We start from the raw sequence: 15,783 nt of genomic DNA, 5'->3' as shown, positions 1-15,783 counted from the left end.
CCTGCTTTCAGTAGTGCAGTGAGGCAGAAGGCCTTCATTTCTTTTTATTATGAAATATTCCATTGTATGGATATGGTACGTTGAATTTATCCATTCATTAGTTGATGGACATGTGGGTTGTCTCCTCTTTTTGGCTATCATAACTAATGTTGCTATGAACATCTGTGTACAAGTTTTTGTGTGGGTATATATTTTCATTTCTTCTAAGTATATACCTAGGAATGGAATTGCTGGTCATATGGTAACTCTATGTTTAACCTTTTGAGGAACTGCTAAACTGTTTTCCAAAGCAGCTGTACCATTTTATATTTACACCAGCAGTGTGTGAGGGTTCCAGTTTCTCCATTGTCTCCAACATTTGTTATTATCTGACTTTTTAATTATAGCCATCCTAGTGGATATGAAGTGACATAATGGTTTTGATTTGCTTTTCCCTTATGACTAATGATGTTGATCACCTTTTCGTGTGCTTATTGGCCATTTGTATGTCTTCTTCAGAGAAATGTCTATTCAGATCCTTTGTCCACTTAAAAATTGGGTTATTTTCCTTTTTATTATTGAGTATGAGTTCTTTATATATTCTACATACCAGTCTCATTAGAAACATTATTTACAAAATTTTTTAATTGTGTTGATGTCCAGTGTATGTATTTTTTTTTAACATCTTTATTGGAGTATAATTGCTTTACAATGGTGTGTTAGTTTCTGCTTTATAATAAAGTGAATCAGTTATACACATACATATGCTCCCATATCTCTTCCCTCTTGCGTCTCCCCAGTGTATGTATTTTTGTTGTTGTTATTACTTGTGCTTTTGGTGCTACATCTGAGAAACCAATGCTTATCTAAAGTCACGAAGGCTTACTCCTATTTTTTCTTACAAGAGTTAAATAGTGCTAGGTGTTACATTTAGCTCTTGGATTCATTTTGAGTTAATTTTTTTATATGGTGGGGTAGGAGCCCAACTTTATTCTTTTGCATGTGGCTCTCCAGTTGTTCCAGTTCCATTTCTTGAAGTGACTATTTCTCCATTGAATTGTGTTGGCATCATTGTCAAAAAATCAGTTGATTATAAACGTGAGGGTTTATTTCTGGATTCTCTATCTATTCCATTGATCCAAACGTCTGTCCTTATGCCAGCACCATGGGTCTTCATTAGTTTTGCAGGTTTGAAATCAACAAATGTGGGGACTTACCTGGTGATCCAGTGGTTAAGACTCCACGCTTCCACTGCAGTGGGTGCAGGTTCAATCCCTGGTCAGGGAACTAAGATAAGATTCCTGCATGCTGTGTGGCACAGCCAAAAAAAAGGAAATCAAGAAATGTGAGTCCTTCAATTTACTCCTCTCTTTCAAGATTTTTTGGCTCTTCTGGGTCCCTTGCTTTTCGTATGAATTATAGGATCAGCTTGTCAATTTTATTGACAAAGGAGCCAACTGGGATTTTGATGGGGATTGTGTTGAATCTATATATCTGGGGAGTATTGCCATCTTAACAATATTAAGTCTTCTGATCTATAAACATGGGATGTCTTTCTATTTATGTCTTCTTTCATTTCTTTCAACAATGTTTTATAGCTTCAGAGTATAGTTTTGTGCTGTTATTTAATTGAAGTATAGCTGATTTACAATGTGTTAGATTCAGGTGTAAAGCAAAGTGATTGAGTTATCTATATCTGTAGATACATAGTATATTCTTTTTCAGATTCTTTTTTATTGCAGGTTATTAAAAGATATTGAATATAGTTCCCTGTGCTATACAATAGGTCCGTGTTGCTTATCTATTTTATGTATAGTAGTGTGTATGTGCTAATCTCAAACTCCTAATTTTTCCATCCCCACCCCTTTTCTATTTGGTAACCGTAAGTTTGTTTTCTATGTCTGTGAGTCTGTTTGTGTTTTATAAATCAGTTCATTTCTATTAGTTTTTAAGATTCCACATGTAAGTGATATCGTATAATATTTATTGTTGTCTGACCTCATTTAGTATGATAATCTCTAAGTCCATCCATGTTGCTGCAAATGGCATTATTTCATTCTTTTTTATGGCTGAGTAATCTTCCATTATATGTATATGTGTATGTGTGTGTGTGTGTCTGTATACATATATGTGTATATATATACATTCCACATCTTCTTTATCCATTCATCTATCCATGGACGTTTAGGTTGCTTCCATGTCTTGACTACTGTAAATATAGTGCTGGTATGAACATAGGGATGTATGTATCTTTTCGAATTAGAGTTTTCTCTGGATATATGCCCAGGTGTGGAATTGTTCGACCATATGGTAACTCCATTTTTAGTTTTTTGACGAACTTCCATACTGTTCTCCATAGTGGCTTCACCAATTTACATTCCCACCAACAGTACAGGAGGGTTTCCTTTTCTCCACACCCTCTCCAGCATTTATTATTTGGAGACTTTTGGGTGATGGCATTCTGACCGGTGTGAAGTGATTACTTCATTGTAGTTTTGATTTGCATCTCTCTAATAATTAGCGATGTTGAACATCTTTTCATGTGCCTGTTGAGCCATCTGTATGTCTTCTTCAGAGAAATATCTATTTAGGTTTTCTGCCCATTTTTTGATTGGGCTCTTTTTTTTTTTTCATATTGAGCTCTATAACCTGTCTGCATATTAGGGAATTAATACCATGTCAGTGACATTGTTTGCAAATATTTTCTCCCATTCTGTAGGTTGTCTTTTCATTTTGTTTATGGTTTATTTTGCTGTGCAAAAGCGTTTAGTTTATTGAGGTCCTATTTGTATATTTTTGCTTTTGTTTCCACTACCCTAGGGGACAGATCCAAAAAAAGTATTGCTGCTATTTATGTTAGACAGTGTTCTGCCTATGTTTTCCTCCAAGAGTTTTAAAATATGGTCTTATATTTAGGTCTTTAATCCATTTTGAGTTTATTTTTGTATATGGTGTTAGAGAATGTTCTAATTTCATTCTTTTACATTGTAGCTGTCCAGTTTTCCCAGCACCACTTATTGAAGAGACTGTCTTTTCTCCATTGTATATTCTTGCCTCTTCCGTCATAGATTGACTGTAAGTGTGTGGGTTTATTTCTGGGCCTTGTATCCTGTTTCATTGATCTCTGTGTTTGTTTTTGTGCCAGTACCATACTGTTTTGATGACTGTAGCTTTGTAGTATAGTCTGAAGCCAGGGAGTGTGATTCCTCCAACTTTGTTCTTCTTTTTCAAGCTTGTTTTGGCTGTTTTGGTCTTTTGTGTTTCTATACAAATTAAAAATTTTTTTGTTCTAGTTCTGTAATTTGATAGGGATTGCATTAAATCTGTAGATTGCCTTTTTTAGTATGGCCATTTTAATAATATTGATACTTTCAATCCAAGAACGTGGTGTATCTTTACATTTGTGTCATCTTCAGTTTCTTTTGTCAGTGTCTTATAGTTTTCAGAGTACAGGTCTTTTGCCTCCTTAGGTAGGTTTATTCCTAGGTATTTTATTCTTTTTGATGTGATGGTAAATGGGAATGTTTCCTTAATATCTCTTTCTGGTAGTTCATTGTTAGTGTATAGAAATACAACAGATTTCTGTATGTTAATTTTGAATCCTGCAACTTTACTAAATTCATTGATGAGCTCTAGTAGTTTTCTACTGGCATCTTTAGGATTTTCTCTCTATATTATCATGTCATCTGCAAACAGTGACAGTTCTACTTCTTCCTAATTTGGACTCCTTTGTTTTTCTTCTCTGATTGCTGTGGCTAGCACTTCCAAAACTATGTTGAATAAAAGTGGTGAGAGTGGGCATCCTTGTCTTGTTCCTAATCTTACAGGGGAAGTTTTCAGCTTTTCACTGTTGAATATGATGTTAGCTGTGGGTTTGTCATACGTCGCCTTTATTATGTTGAGGTAGGTTCCCTCTTTGCCCAGTTTCTGGAGAGTTTTTATCATAAATGGGTGTTGAACTTTGTTAAAAGCATTTTCTGCACCTATTGAGATGATCATATGCTTTTTATTCTTCAGTTTGTTAACATTGATTGATTTGCAGATATTGAAAAATCCTTGCACCCCTGGGATAAATCCCACTTGATCATGGTGTATGATTCTTTTAAGGTATTGTTGGAGTCGGTTTGCTAGTATTTTGTTGAGGATTTTTGCATCTATGTTCATCAGTGATATTGGCCTGTAATTTCTTTTTTGTGATATCTTTGTCTGGTTTTGGTATCAGGGTGACAGTGGTCTCACCCTGAGACCACTGTCTCAGGAAGTATTTGGAAGTGTTCCTTCCTCTGCAAATTTTTGGAATAGTTTCAGAAGGATAGGTGTTAACTATTCTCTAAATGTTTGGTAGAATTCACCCATGAAACCATCAGGTCCTTTTGTTTGTTGGGAGTTTTTAAATTACTGACTCAATTTCAGTACTGGTAATTGGTCTGTTCATATTTTCTATTTCTTCCTAGTTCAGTCTTGGGAGATTATACCTTTCTAAGAATTTGTCCATTTCTTTTAGATTGTCCATTTTATTTCCATATAGTTGCTCATAGCTGTCTTCTATGATCCTTTGCATCTCTGTGGTATCAGTTTTAACTTCTTTTTCATTTCTGGTTTTATTGATTTGGGCTCTCCATCTCTTTTTCTTGATGAGTCTGGCTAAAGGTTTATCAATTTTGTTTGTCTTTTCAAAGAACAAGCTTTTAGTTTCATTGATTTTTTTCTTTTTTTTTGTCTCTATTTTATTTATTTCTGCTCTGATTTTTTATGCTTTCTTTCCTTCTACAAACTTTGGATTTTGTTTTTTCTTTCTCTTGTTGCTTTAAGCATAATGGTAGATTGTTTATTTGAGATTTTTCTTGTTTCCTGAGGTAAGCTTGTATCACTATAAACGTCCTTCCTAAAACTGCTTTTGCTGCATCCCATAGGTTTTGGATCATCGGGTTTTCATTTTCATTTGTCTCTAGGTATTTTTTAATTTTTCTTTTATTTCTTCAGTGATCCATTTGTTGTTAAGTAGCATATTGTTTAGCCTCCACGTGTTTGTTTTTCACAGTTTTTTTCCTTATAGTTGATTTCTGGTCTCATAGTGTTGTGGTTGGAAAAGATGCTTGATATGATTTCAATTTTCTTAAATTTATCAAGGCTTGTTTTGTGGCCTAGCATGTGATCTATCCTCGAGAATGTTCCATGTGCACTCGAAAAGAATGTGTATTTTGCTGCTTCTGAATGGAATGCTGTAAAAATATGGGTTAAGTCCATTTGTTCTAATGTGTTATTTAAGGCCTGTGGTTCGTTATTGATTTTCTGTCTGGATGATCTGTCCATTGATGTAAGTGGTGTTAAAGTCCCCCACTATTATTGTGTTACTGTTGATTTCTCCTTTATGTCTGTTAATATTGCCTTATATATTGATGTGCTCCTATGTTGGGTGCATATATATTTACAATTGTTATATCCTCTTCTTGGATGGATCCCTTGATCGTTATGTAGTGTCCTTATTTGTCTCTTGTAACAGTCTTTATTTTAAAGTCTATTTTGTCTGATGTAAGTATTGCTACCCCAGTTTTCTTTTGATTTCCATTTTTGTGGAATGCCTTCTTCCATCCCCTCACTTTGTCTGTATGTGTCTTTAGATTTAAAGTGAGTCTCTTGTAGGCAGCATATATACAGGTCTTATTTTTGTATCCATTCAGGCAGTCTGTGTCTTCTGTTTGGAGCATTTAGTCTGTTTACATTTAAGGTAAGTATTGATATGTATGTTCTTGTTGCCATTTTGTTCATTGTTTTGGATTTGTTTTTGTCGGTCTTCTTTTTCCCCTTCTTTGGTTCTCTTCTCTTATGCTTTGATGACTATTTTTGGTGTTATTTTGGATTGTTTTTTCTTTTTTTTGTGTATATCTATTATAGATTCTTGGTTGGTGGTTACCATGAAGTTTTTGTATAGCAGTCTGTATACATACCTGATTGTTTTAAGTTGCTGTTCTCTTAATTTCAAATGCATTTTAAATACCCTGCATTTGTACTCTCCTCCCCTCACGATTACTGTTTTGATATATTTTACATCTAATTGTTTTAGGTATCCTTTAACTGCTTATTGTGGATACAGGTGATATTACTACTTTTATCTTTCAACCTCCCTACTAGCTTTGTGTGTGGATGATTTCCTACCTTTACTGTATGTTTGCCTTTACTGGTGGACTTTTTCCTTCCATAATTTTCTTTTTTCTAGTTGTGGTCTTTTCTTTTTTGCTTAGAGAAGTTCCTTTAACATTTGTTGTGAAGCTGGTTTGGTGGTGCTGAATTCTTTTAGCTTTCACTTGTCTGTAAAGCCTGATTTCTCCATCAAATCTAAATGAGAGTCTTCCTGGGTAGAGTATTCTTGGTTGTCAGTTTTTCCCTTTCATCACTTTAAATATATTGTGTCACTCCCTTCTGGCCTGCAGAGTTTCTGCTGAAAAATCAGCTGATAGGCTTATGGGAGTTCCCTTGTATGTTATTTGTTGCTTTTCCCTTGCTGCTTTTAGTATTCTCTCTTTAATTTTTGTCATTTTGATTATAGTGTGTCTTGGTGTGTTCCTCTTTGGGTTAATCCTCCATGGGACTCTGTGCTTCCTGGACTTGGGTGACTGTTTCCTTTCCCAGGTTAGGAAGGTTTTCAGCTATTATCTCTTCAAATATTTTCTTGGGCCCTTTCTCTCTTTTCTCCTTCTGGCAACCCTGTAATGCAAATATTAATGTGCTTCATGTTGTCCCAGAGGTGTCTTAAACTGTCTTCATTTCTTTTCATTCTTCTTTCTGTTCAGCAGCAGTGATTTCTACTATGCTGTCTTCCAGTCACTGATCCACTCTTCTGTATCATGTAGTCTATTATTGATTCCTTCTAGCATATTTTTCATTTCAGTTATTGTACTCTTCATCTCTGTTTTGTTGTTCTTTATATTTTCTCATTCTTTGTTAAAAAATCTAACTTCTTGCTCTGTGCATCCATTCTCCTCCTGAGTTATTTGATCATCTTTATGGTCATTACTCTGAACTGTTTCTTGGGTAGATTGCCTATTCACTTCACTTAACTCTGCTTCTGGAGTTTTATCTTGTTTCTTGGTCTGGAACATAGTCCTCTGCCACCTCATTTTGTCTATTGCTATTTATATTTTTATGTACGTGGTAAGTTAGTTAGGTTTCTCATCCTTGGAGAAGTGGCCCTCTGTAGATGTCCTGTGCGTCCCAGCAGTGCACTCCACCCGTCACCCAAGCTGTATGCTCTAGGGGTTCCCCCTAAGAGGGTTGCATGGATCTTTCTGTTTTGGCTGGCTATGTGGGTGGTATGGTAGGCTTGGTTGGTGCCTAGTCTGGTTGTTTGCACAGCCCTGCCTTGTGTGGATGCTGCTGGCTGCTCTTTAGAGGGGCTTGGTCATGAGGTGGCCGGTTGTGGAACCCTAGTGGGCCCTGAGGGTAGTGCTGGCACACTGGTGGGCAGAATCAGGGTCCCAAAGACTCTGGGGCTGTTGTCCGCCCACTGAGAGGTGAAGCCAGATCCTGGGAGTAGTACCAGACTACTAGCAGTTAGAGGTGTTTCCTGGAGTTTGACTGCAGGGCCCAGGGATCTCAGAGCTCATTTCAGATTGTTGGTGTTGTCAGGGGCCATTCCTGACAGTTGGTCATGGGTCCAGAGTGTCTGGAAGGTTGTATTAGCCTGCTAGTGGGCAGGGCAGGGGGCCAACTAGTCCTAGGGTGGGGTCTGGCCTGTGTTGCAGGATCATAGCTTTCTTCTTTCTGGAGTCTGCCCCCTGGTGGGTGAGGCTGGTCTAGAGGCTTGTGCAGGCTTCCTGGTGGGAGGGGCTGGTGCCTGCCCACTGGTGTATGGAGCTGGATATTGGCCCTCAGGTGGGCAGGGCCATGTCTAGGGGCATGTCTAGAGGCGGCTGTGGGCTCAGGAAGTCTTTAGGCAGCCTGTCTGCTGATGGGTGGGGATGTGTCCCCACCCAGTTAGTTGTTTGGCTTGTGGCATCCCAGCATTGGAGCCTTCAGGCTGTTGGATGGGGCCAGGTCTTGGTGCTAATGATCCAACGTCAGCCACCAGGAATAGTCACGCAGTTGAATGTTCCTCAATGTCTGACACCAGTGTCTGTGTCCCCCTGAGTGAGCTGCTGCCATCCCCCTGCCTCTCCAGGACAGTCTACAAGACCAGCAGGCAGGTCTGGCCCAGGCTCCTATCAAATTACTGATCTTGCCCTGGGTCCTGGTGCATGTGAGATTTTGTGTGTGCCCTTTGAAAAGTGAAGTCTATTTCCCCCAGTCCTGTGGGGCTCCTGCAATGAAGGCCTGTTGGCCTTCAAAGCCAAATGCTCTGAGGGCTTGTCTTCCCAGTGCTGGACCCCCAGGCTGGGGAGCCTGATGTGGGACTCAGAACTGTCACTCCTGTGGGAGAACCTCTGCAATCTAATTATTCTCCAGTTTTTGGGTCACCCACCTGTGGGGTATGGGATTTGATTATATTTCAAGTCCTCCCCTCCTATCTGTCTTGTTGTGGTTCCTTCTTTATATCTTTAGTTGTAGAAGATCTTTTCTGGTAGGTTCCAGTCTTCACAGATGGTTGTTCTGCAGATAGTTGTTACTTTGGTGTGCTCATGAGAGGAGGTGAGCTCAGGGTCTTTTACTCTGCTGTCTTCCACACCTACTCTGTACTTTTATTGAATTTATTCCTAAGTATTTTATTGTTGCTCCTATGAGAATATAATTGTTTTCTCTTTTTTTTTTAATTGGAGTACAATTGCTTTACAATGTTGTGTTAGTTTCTGCTGTACAATGAAGTGAATCAGCTATATGTATACCTACACCCCCTCCCTCTTGGATCTCCCTCCCACCCCACCCCCATCCCACCCAACTAGGTCATCACAGAGCACTGAGCTGAGCTTCCTGTGCTTTATAGAATATAACTGTTTATTTTTGGTTTGTTCATTGCTACAGTATAGAGATTCAATTGATTTTTGTATATTGATCTTGTATCTTGTAACCTTGCGAAACTCATATTAGTTTTAATAGGTTTTTTAGTGGATTCCTTAAGGTTTTTGTATACACAAGATTGTATCATCTGCAAGTAGAGTTTTACTTCTTCCTTTCCAATCTAGTTGCCTTTTATTTCATTTCCTTGTCATTACTGTTAAATAGAAGTGGCAAGAATGGACATCCTGCCTTGTTCCTGTGAATTTACAAAGCCTGCTAGGCAATCTGCAAAAATGAAAACGTTGGGACTATAAGGTAATAGTTTTTTACTTTTTTAAGATAGCATGATTAAAATTTATATTTTAATAGTTTTTGAAAATGTATTTTACAGAATACATATAATGTTCTCAGGGTAGATGTGATCCTTGAGTTAAGATCAAGCTTTGTCACCTAAAGTAAATGTACCATTAGTCTTGGAGGTGTTCCTCTTTGCAGGCTGTTTTAGCATTTTCACATGTATCACACCTGTTCTCATGAAAGTACTGGAATGTAAATATGACCTTCAGTATTATAGGTGGGGAAACTGACTCACAGTAATTAAATTTTATGCCACCACTGAGTACCAGAGCTAGACTTCAAGTCCAGATCGAATTTCAAAACCTAAGCTCTTCCTGCTCTTCCATGTTGCTTTTCAAGTTTATGGCAAAATCTTCCCCCTGTAGAGAATTATGTAACTATAAGTATTGTGCAGGGCTCAGTCTAGAACACTAAAATATATTCAAAGCACCAAAAAAAAAAAAAAAAAAACCCAAAAAACATGTTTTTCTTTGGGCTTTTTAAAATCACTGTTTATTCCATTTGGTAGAGGGTTTTTTTTCCCCCATACAAATATTTGCAACAATTTTTAATTCCCCAAAACCATACATAGACGATAAATACCATGCTATTAAAGTATTAAATTTGTACAAAAATACTTTACAGTTTAATACTTGTTTTGTTACAAATAAAAATACATATTTAAGTGACTCCTCATGATCTTTTTTTTTTTTTTTTCTTAACATGATTCTGCTTTATACTTTCTTGCCCTGGCAGTTCTGAACTATGATTGAAATAATGATATATTTCTTTGCACAAAAAAGAAAGCAAGGTGAACTTTTTCCTTAAACAAAGGACACAGTGTTCAAATGCTTTACCTAAGCAGTTGTTTGAATTATTGACCAAAATAAAAATGTTTGTTTGGAAAATAACTGTTTCAGTATGGAGATTCTACAATTAATATACAGATCTATTTTTTTTATATTCACCAAATAACAGTTATTAGTGTAACTATTCAAAATATCTGAACAAAACAAATGAAAACAGTTGCTGACAAACATTAAAAGCAACTGTCACAATTTATTGCTTTGAGGGATGGTAATAATTGGCAATGCATTTTGTGAAAAATGTATTTACAATTTCAGTAAGTGGCATGGCTCAGAACAAAAGACAGTCCAGTGTCATTTTTAAGTACATGTGCTGTACACCCCTCAATATAATCAGTTTTCAAAACATGTCAAGCAGTATGAGTTTGATTTGCCTATCAAGATAAACCTCATTTTAATAGACTCTTCATTCTCAAATTCTTAGTCTTGAATTTTAAAAATAAGATAACTAATTCTCAGTGTTGCTAAACACCCCAATTCATTATCAGAGATTTTTCAGCTATTTATTAAAAATGTGTCCTTAAAAAAAAACAGGTCACAAGACATATCCTGTTTGATAATTTGTTGCATAGGGAATCGCATACATCTTAGTTAAAATCATTCCTATACTTGGGCAAAACATTTACCACCACCTATTATGGTCGCCTACGTGCATCATTGCTGAAACGTTGTAAGATGATTTTATACCTGTACCCCTCCCATAGCAGCAGTCCCAGCAGTTCACCAAACTAGTTCTCCTAGTAGAGCCAGCTTTATGAAAAGCCTTGTTGGTTAAATTCTTACATGAATGACTTTGTAGTAAGAAACTGATTTCAAAGTGAATTAAGGAAATTATCATAGAGAACATTTTCAAACAGATATTTCTCTTTTTAAAAAGGAATAGGAAGATGGACTTGTAAAAAATTTCCTCTGATGTTAACTGTAGAGAGGGGTGGCCTAGCTGTTTTTCTTTTTCTCTACCCTTGGTCTTGGCAGGGGATTGCCTGTCATATACCATAGTGATCAGCAACAAAGAAACCTCTTCAACTTGAAAGGGGAAGTGAACATGAGCCATGAGATTGAAAAGACCCCTGTGCTTGCAGTTAATGCCACATGATTATCTGTGCTTCAAATATCACAGAAATCTTTCTTAAAGGGATTTTTTTTTTTTTAGCACCATGTAGATATTGTCTTTTGTCCTGCTTTATAAAAAGCATCGCTATAATGTATTAGTGGGTTCTCGTATCTCCAAATTACCACCGTGGCTCGACTGCTGGAAGAAAGCACTGTTCTGTTCACTCCATTCTCCTCCTGGTAGAGTCTGTTCTATGGACTTCTGTGAAGCCAGGGGGTTTCTACTAATAACCAGGTCCAGCTTATTACCAGATTCTGCTATGAGGGGCACAACAAGGCAGCAGTCAAAGTCTCTCGTTCGGACATGATTAATCTGAAAGGTCAAGAAGCACCGTTCTGAATTATTGTTATAGACATAAGATGATTCCCAAAACACAGAGTAACATTTCAGACACAACAGGTTGATTACAGAGTCTTGAAAGTGCTTAAATGAGCACTCTGTACAGAGAGGTCTATCCTGGCCCTGACCACACTATAACATGGGCATTGGCTTACTTACTCTCTGCTACTAAATTGTAAGGCCCTTGAGAGCAGGGAACAGGGAAACATCCCAATGTCCCCATGCTGAGCAGATCACCTTATTCATGGCAGGCGCTCCAAGTGCCAAATATTATCCCTAACTTACAGATGAGGAAAGTAAGGCACATAGTGGTTAAGAGATTTGCCTGAGATCAGAAGTTGGTAAGTGGTCCAGCTAGGATGTTGGTGAGTGGTCCAGCGAGAATGTGATCTCAGGCAGTCTGGCTGATTCCAAAGCTCGTGCTCTTGACCATGATACTGAACTACCTCTCTCCGTCATGAGCCCACCCCTTCCTCAGCTTACACATGCGTTCATCTTCTTTCATGTTTCCTTATTCTTTTTTTTTTTAACATCTTTATTGGAGTATAATTGCTTTACATTGTTGTTAGTTTCTGCTGTGTAACAAAGTGAATCAGCTATACGTATACTTATATCCCCATATCCCCTCCCTCTTGTGTCTCCCTCCCACCCTCCCTATCCCACCCCTCTAGGTAGTCACAAAGCACCGAGCTGATCTCCCTGTGCTATGCGGCTGCTTCCCACTAGCTATCTATTTTACATTCGGTAGTATATATATGTCCATGCCACTCTCTCACTTCATCCCGGCTTACCCTTCCCGCTCCCTGTGTCCTTAAGTCCATTCTCTACGTCTGCATCTTATTCCTGTCTGCCCCTAGGTTCTTCAGAACCATTTCTTTTTTTTAGATTCCATATATGTGTGTTAGCCTATGGTATTTGTTTTTCTCTTTCTTCACTCTGTATGAGATTATGTTTCCTTATTCTTTCCTCCTAAAAGTTTAAAGAATCATCTACATGCTGCTTCCATTCCTTGACTTTTCACTCTCTCCCCTATCTTCTCAGTCTGGGACCTGACCCTTATATTGTATAAATGACCCCAATTGTCCAACACAGGAATGGTGTCTTGAGTTCTCATCCCCTCTGGCCTTTACCTACTCATCCTAAAAACTCCTTCCTTGGCTCTTATGACACCACTTTGTTTTGACCTTTTTACCATTTTAACTGCTCACTTTCAGTCCTTTCCTGCCTTTCCTTCTTCCTGTCCTTTAAATTTTGTTTTTCTTAGAATTCTATCTGTAGTTCTCTTCTCTTCCTTACTAGAAATCCACCATAGGCAACTTTATCCAAATCCATGCCTTCAGTATCCCACATCTTTACTTTTGGCTGTAACATCTCTCCTGAGCAACAAATGCAAGCTGCCAGCTGCCTCACAGACTGCTCTGCCAGGATGCACTGAAGGCATTAAAGACCCAGGTCTGGTACACGTGTCTTACCCTTACCTACCTGGTCTCCTTACCTGTGATCCTCCCCTTCTTCACCCTACACCAATCCACCTATGAGATAATTGTATTGTCTTTCTATAAAATATGTCATTATTCTGCTTAGAAAATTAATATACCTCCAGAATAAACTCCAAGAGCTTTATCTTGGCTTTCAAGGCCCTTTACAATCTGAGTCCAGTCTACTTTTATAGCCTCATCTCCCATAAAAGTAGGTATAGCTCTAATTTATAGATTAGGAAGACAGGTCAAATAACTTGTCCATAGTTATTTATTCAGCAAATGCTAGAGTATCTATGGAAAATAAACATGTTCCTTACTCTTAGGACAAGAGTAATTGTTATATTGCCATGGTAAAAAGATCACCAGAATTGGTTTTAAAACTGTCTAATGAATCAATGACAACTTGCTCAGTGAACACGTGTCTGAAAGCCAACCAATCAGTGCAGCCTCATGCTTTGAAAGGCAGCTGTTTAGGGACAGACTCATTCCATTTGAACATACTTTCAAGACTGATGGCAACCCTCTCCTCTTCCTGCAAAATGCTCTTTCTAAAAACTGTACGTAAGATCAGGAATTTGCTTTGCTCAATGAAACTATACCTGACCACCATAGTACTCCTAGTACTTAATAGTAAACAAGGCTCAGCTTTTGGGTTTTAGACATTGTGTGAGATACTGATATCAATCACTGTATAATGGGAAATGGGAGAATAAGGTACTAGCCCTGTTCTCAAGAAGTTTAGAATCTGCTGGGGAACATATACAGGGAAACAGGCCGTTACAGTAACTGGTAAATTCTACCAAAGGAAAAAGTGTCTCTCCTCTATAGGAGGGGCCTCTAATCTAGTCTTGAGGCAAAGGAGGATGGGTGGACACTGACCAAATAAGACTTCCAAATTAATTTCCAAATAAAATTCCATCTGAGGTCTTACCTGTAAGAGCCTGTCATAGGGCTTTAAGCCACCAAGATCTCCTGGCCCAGCTGGGCGAATATTTTTGACATACACTCCTTTCTCCAGCAAGCCGTCTGCTACACTGAACCCGAAGTCCTCCATGTCAGAGCCCTTGTACAAGGTCACCTGGAAAATGAGAAAATGTGAAGGGGATATTTAGGTAGGTTGAGGACTTTTGCTTGTGAAGTTTCTTGACGAACCATATTTTCAAACTAATTTCAATATAATAGATGTGTAATAGATTAGGCAGCTCCCCCCAATCTTGAAGCTTTTTCCATTCTCTAGGAACATCCTTGGAAATTGCCAAGTCTCACCCAGAACTGGAAAAGGAGGAGAAATGCTGGAGAGTTCTGGTCTCTCTTTTTTTTTACTTGCAGTCATCAGGTGTATATAGGTGAGAATTTCCCAGGGGCATGTTCAATTCTCCTGGAGCAACCCCTAGGTGTTGGGAGAAGCCAGGGTTAGCCCTTTGCAGCTGGATATCAGGACTGAGCCAAAGGCCTTTCCTTCCTGTTCACTGTGCCTGGTGCTGTGCTGGGTTCAGTGCTCAGCAGATCCTCTGCCTTTGAGCAAGAGCCAGGAAGTCCACCATTTTATTTTCTCTAGTATCCCAGTCAGTGCTTCAGTACTGCAGGCAAGAAATGTCTTAAAAGGGAGAGCGGCCAAGATAGCAGAGTAGAAAGGTCCTGAGCTCACCTCCTCTTATGAGCGCACCAAAATCACACCTACCTGCAGAACAACCATAGATGAAAAAGACTGGAACCTACCAGGAAACATCTTCTACAACAAAAGGCAAAGAAGGAACCACAAGATGGAACCACCAGTAGACTCGTGATGTAATCAAATCCCATACCCCCGGGGTGGGCGACCCACAAACTGGAGAATAATTATACTGCAGAGGTTCTCCTCCAGGAGTGAGAGTTCTGAGCCCCACAGCCAGGCTCCCCAGCCCAGGGCTCCTGCACCAGGGAAATGAGCCCCCAGAGCATTGGCTTTGAAGGCCAGTGGAGCTTAAGTGCAGGGAGCCCCATGGGACTGGGGGAAACAGAGACTTCGCTCTTAAAGGGCACACACAAAATCTCATGCACACCAGGACCCAGGGCAAAAGAAGCAATTTGATAGGAGCCTGGGCCAGACCTGCCTGCTGGTCTTGGAAAGTCTCCTGGAGAGGTGGGAGGTGGCTGTGGCTCACCCTGGGGACACAGACACTGGTGGCAGACCTATTGGGGAACATTCAGCCACAGGAACACTCCTGGTGGCTGACATATTGGATCATTAGCACCAAGACCTGGCTCCACCCTACAGCCTGTAGGCTCCAGTGCTGCGAAGCCTCAGGCCACACAACTAACTGGGCAGGGACACAACCCCACCCATCAGCAGACAGGCTGCCTAACGACTTCCTGAGCCCACAGTCGCCTCTGGACTCGCACCAAGGCAGGGCCCTGCCCGCCAGAGGGCCAAGACCCAGCTCCACCCACCAGTGGGTAGGCTTGAGCCCTTCTCTCCAGGAAGCCTGCACTAGCCTCACGATCAGCCTCACCCACCAGGGGACAGACACCAGAAGCAAGAAAACTACAATCCCACAATGCAGGCTGGACCCTACCCCAGGGCCAGCTGAGGCCTGGCCCTCCCCACTAGCAGGCCAATGCAAACTTCTGGACACCACAGACCCCATACCCAACTGTATTAGGAAACCACCCCCCCGAACCAATGATCTGAAACGAGTTCTGGGATCCCTGGGCCATGCAAACAGACTCCAGGAACCAGCTCTGCCTGCCAGTAGTC

General features: G+C 39.6%; 1 protein-coding gene across 3 annotated transcripts in view; it reads right to left on the bottom strand.

The window, feature by feature from the left end:
* Positions 1 to 9,745: 9,745 nt before the first annotated feature.
* Positions 9,746 to 15,783, bottom strand: part of GRIP1 (glutamate receptor interacting protein 1) — a 736,800-nt gene continuing 730,762 nt past the window's right edge. For all 3 annotated transcript variants that reach the window (XM_057557420.1, XM_057557421.1, XM_057557422.1), the window contains 2 exons: positions 13,978 to 14,124; positions 9,746 to 11,538 (listed from right to left, as the gene is read on the bottom strand). In XM_057557420.1, the coding sequence (XP_057413403.1) occupies positions 11,311 to 11,538; positions 13,978 to 14,124 (375 nt within the window). In that variant the 3' untranslated portion in view covers positions 9,746 to 11,310. The remainder of the gene's footprint in view (positions 11,539 to 13,977; positions 14,125 to 15,783) is intronic.

This window comes from Balaenoptera acutorostrata, chromosome 11, assembly GCF_949987535.1.
Source record: "Balaenoptera acutorostrata chromosome 11, mBalAcu1.1, whole genome shotgun sequence".
Taxonomy (NCBI): domain Eukaryota; kingdom Metazoa; phylum Chordata; class Mammalia; order Artiodactyla; family Balaenopteridae; genus Balaenoptera; species Balaenoptera acutorostrata.
This window is presented reverse-complemented; position numbering and strand designations above follow the sequence as displayed.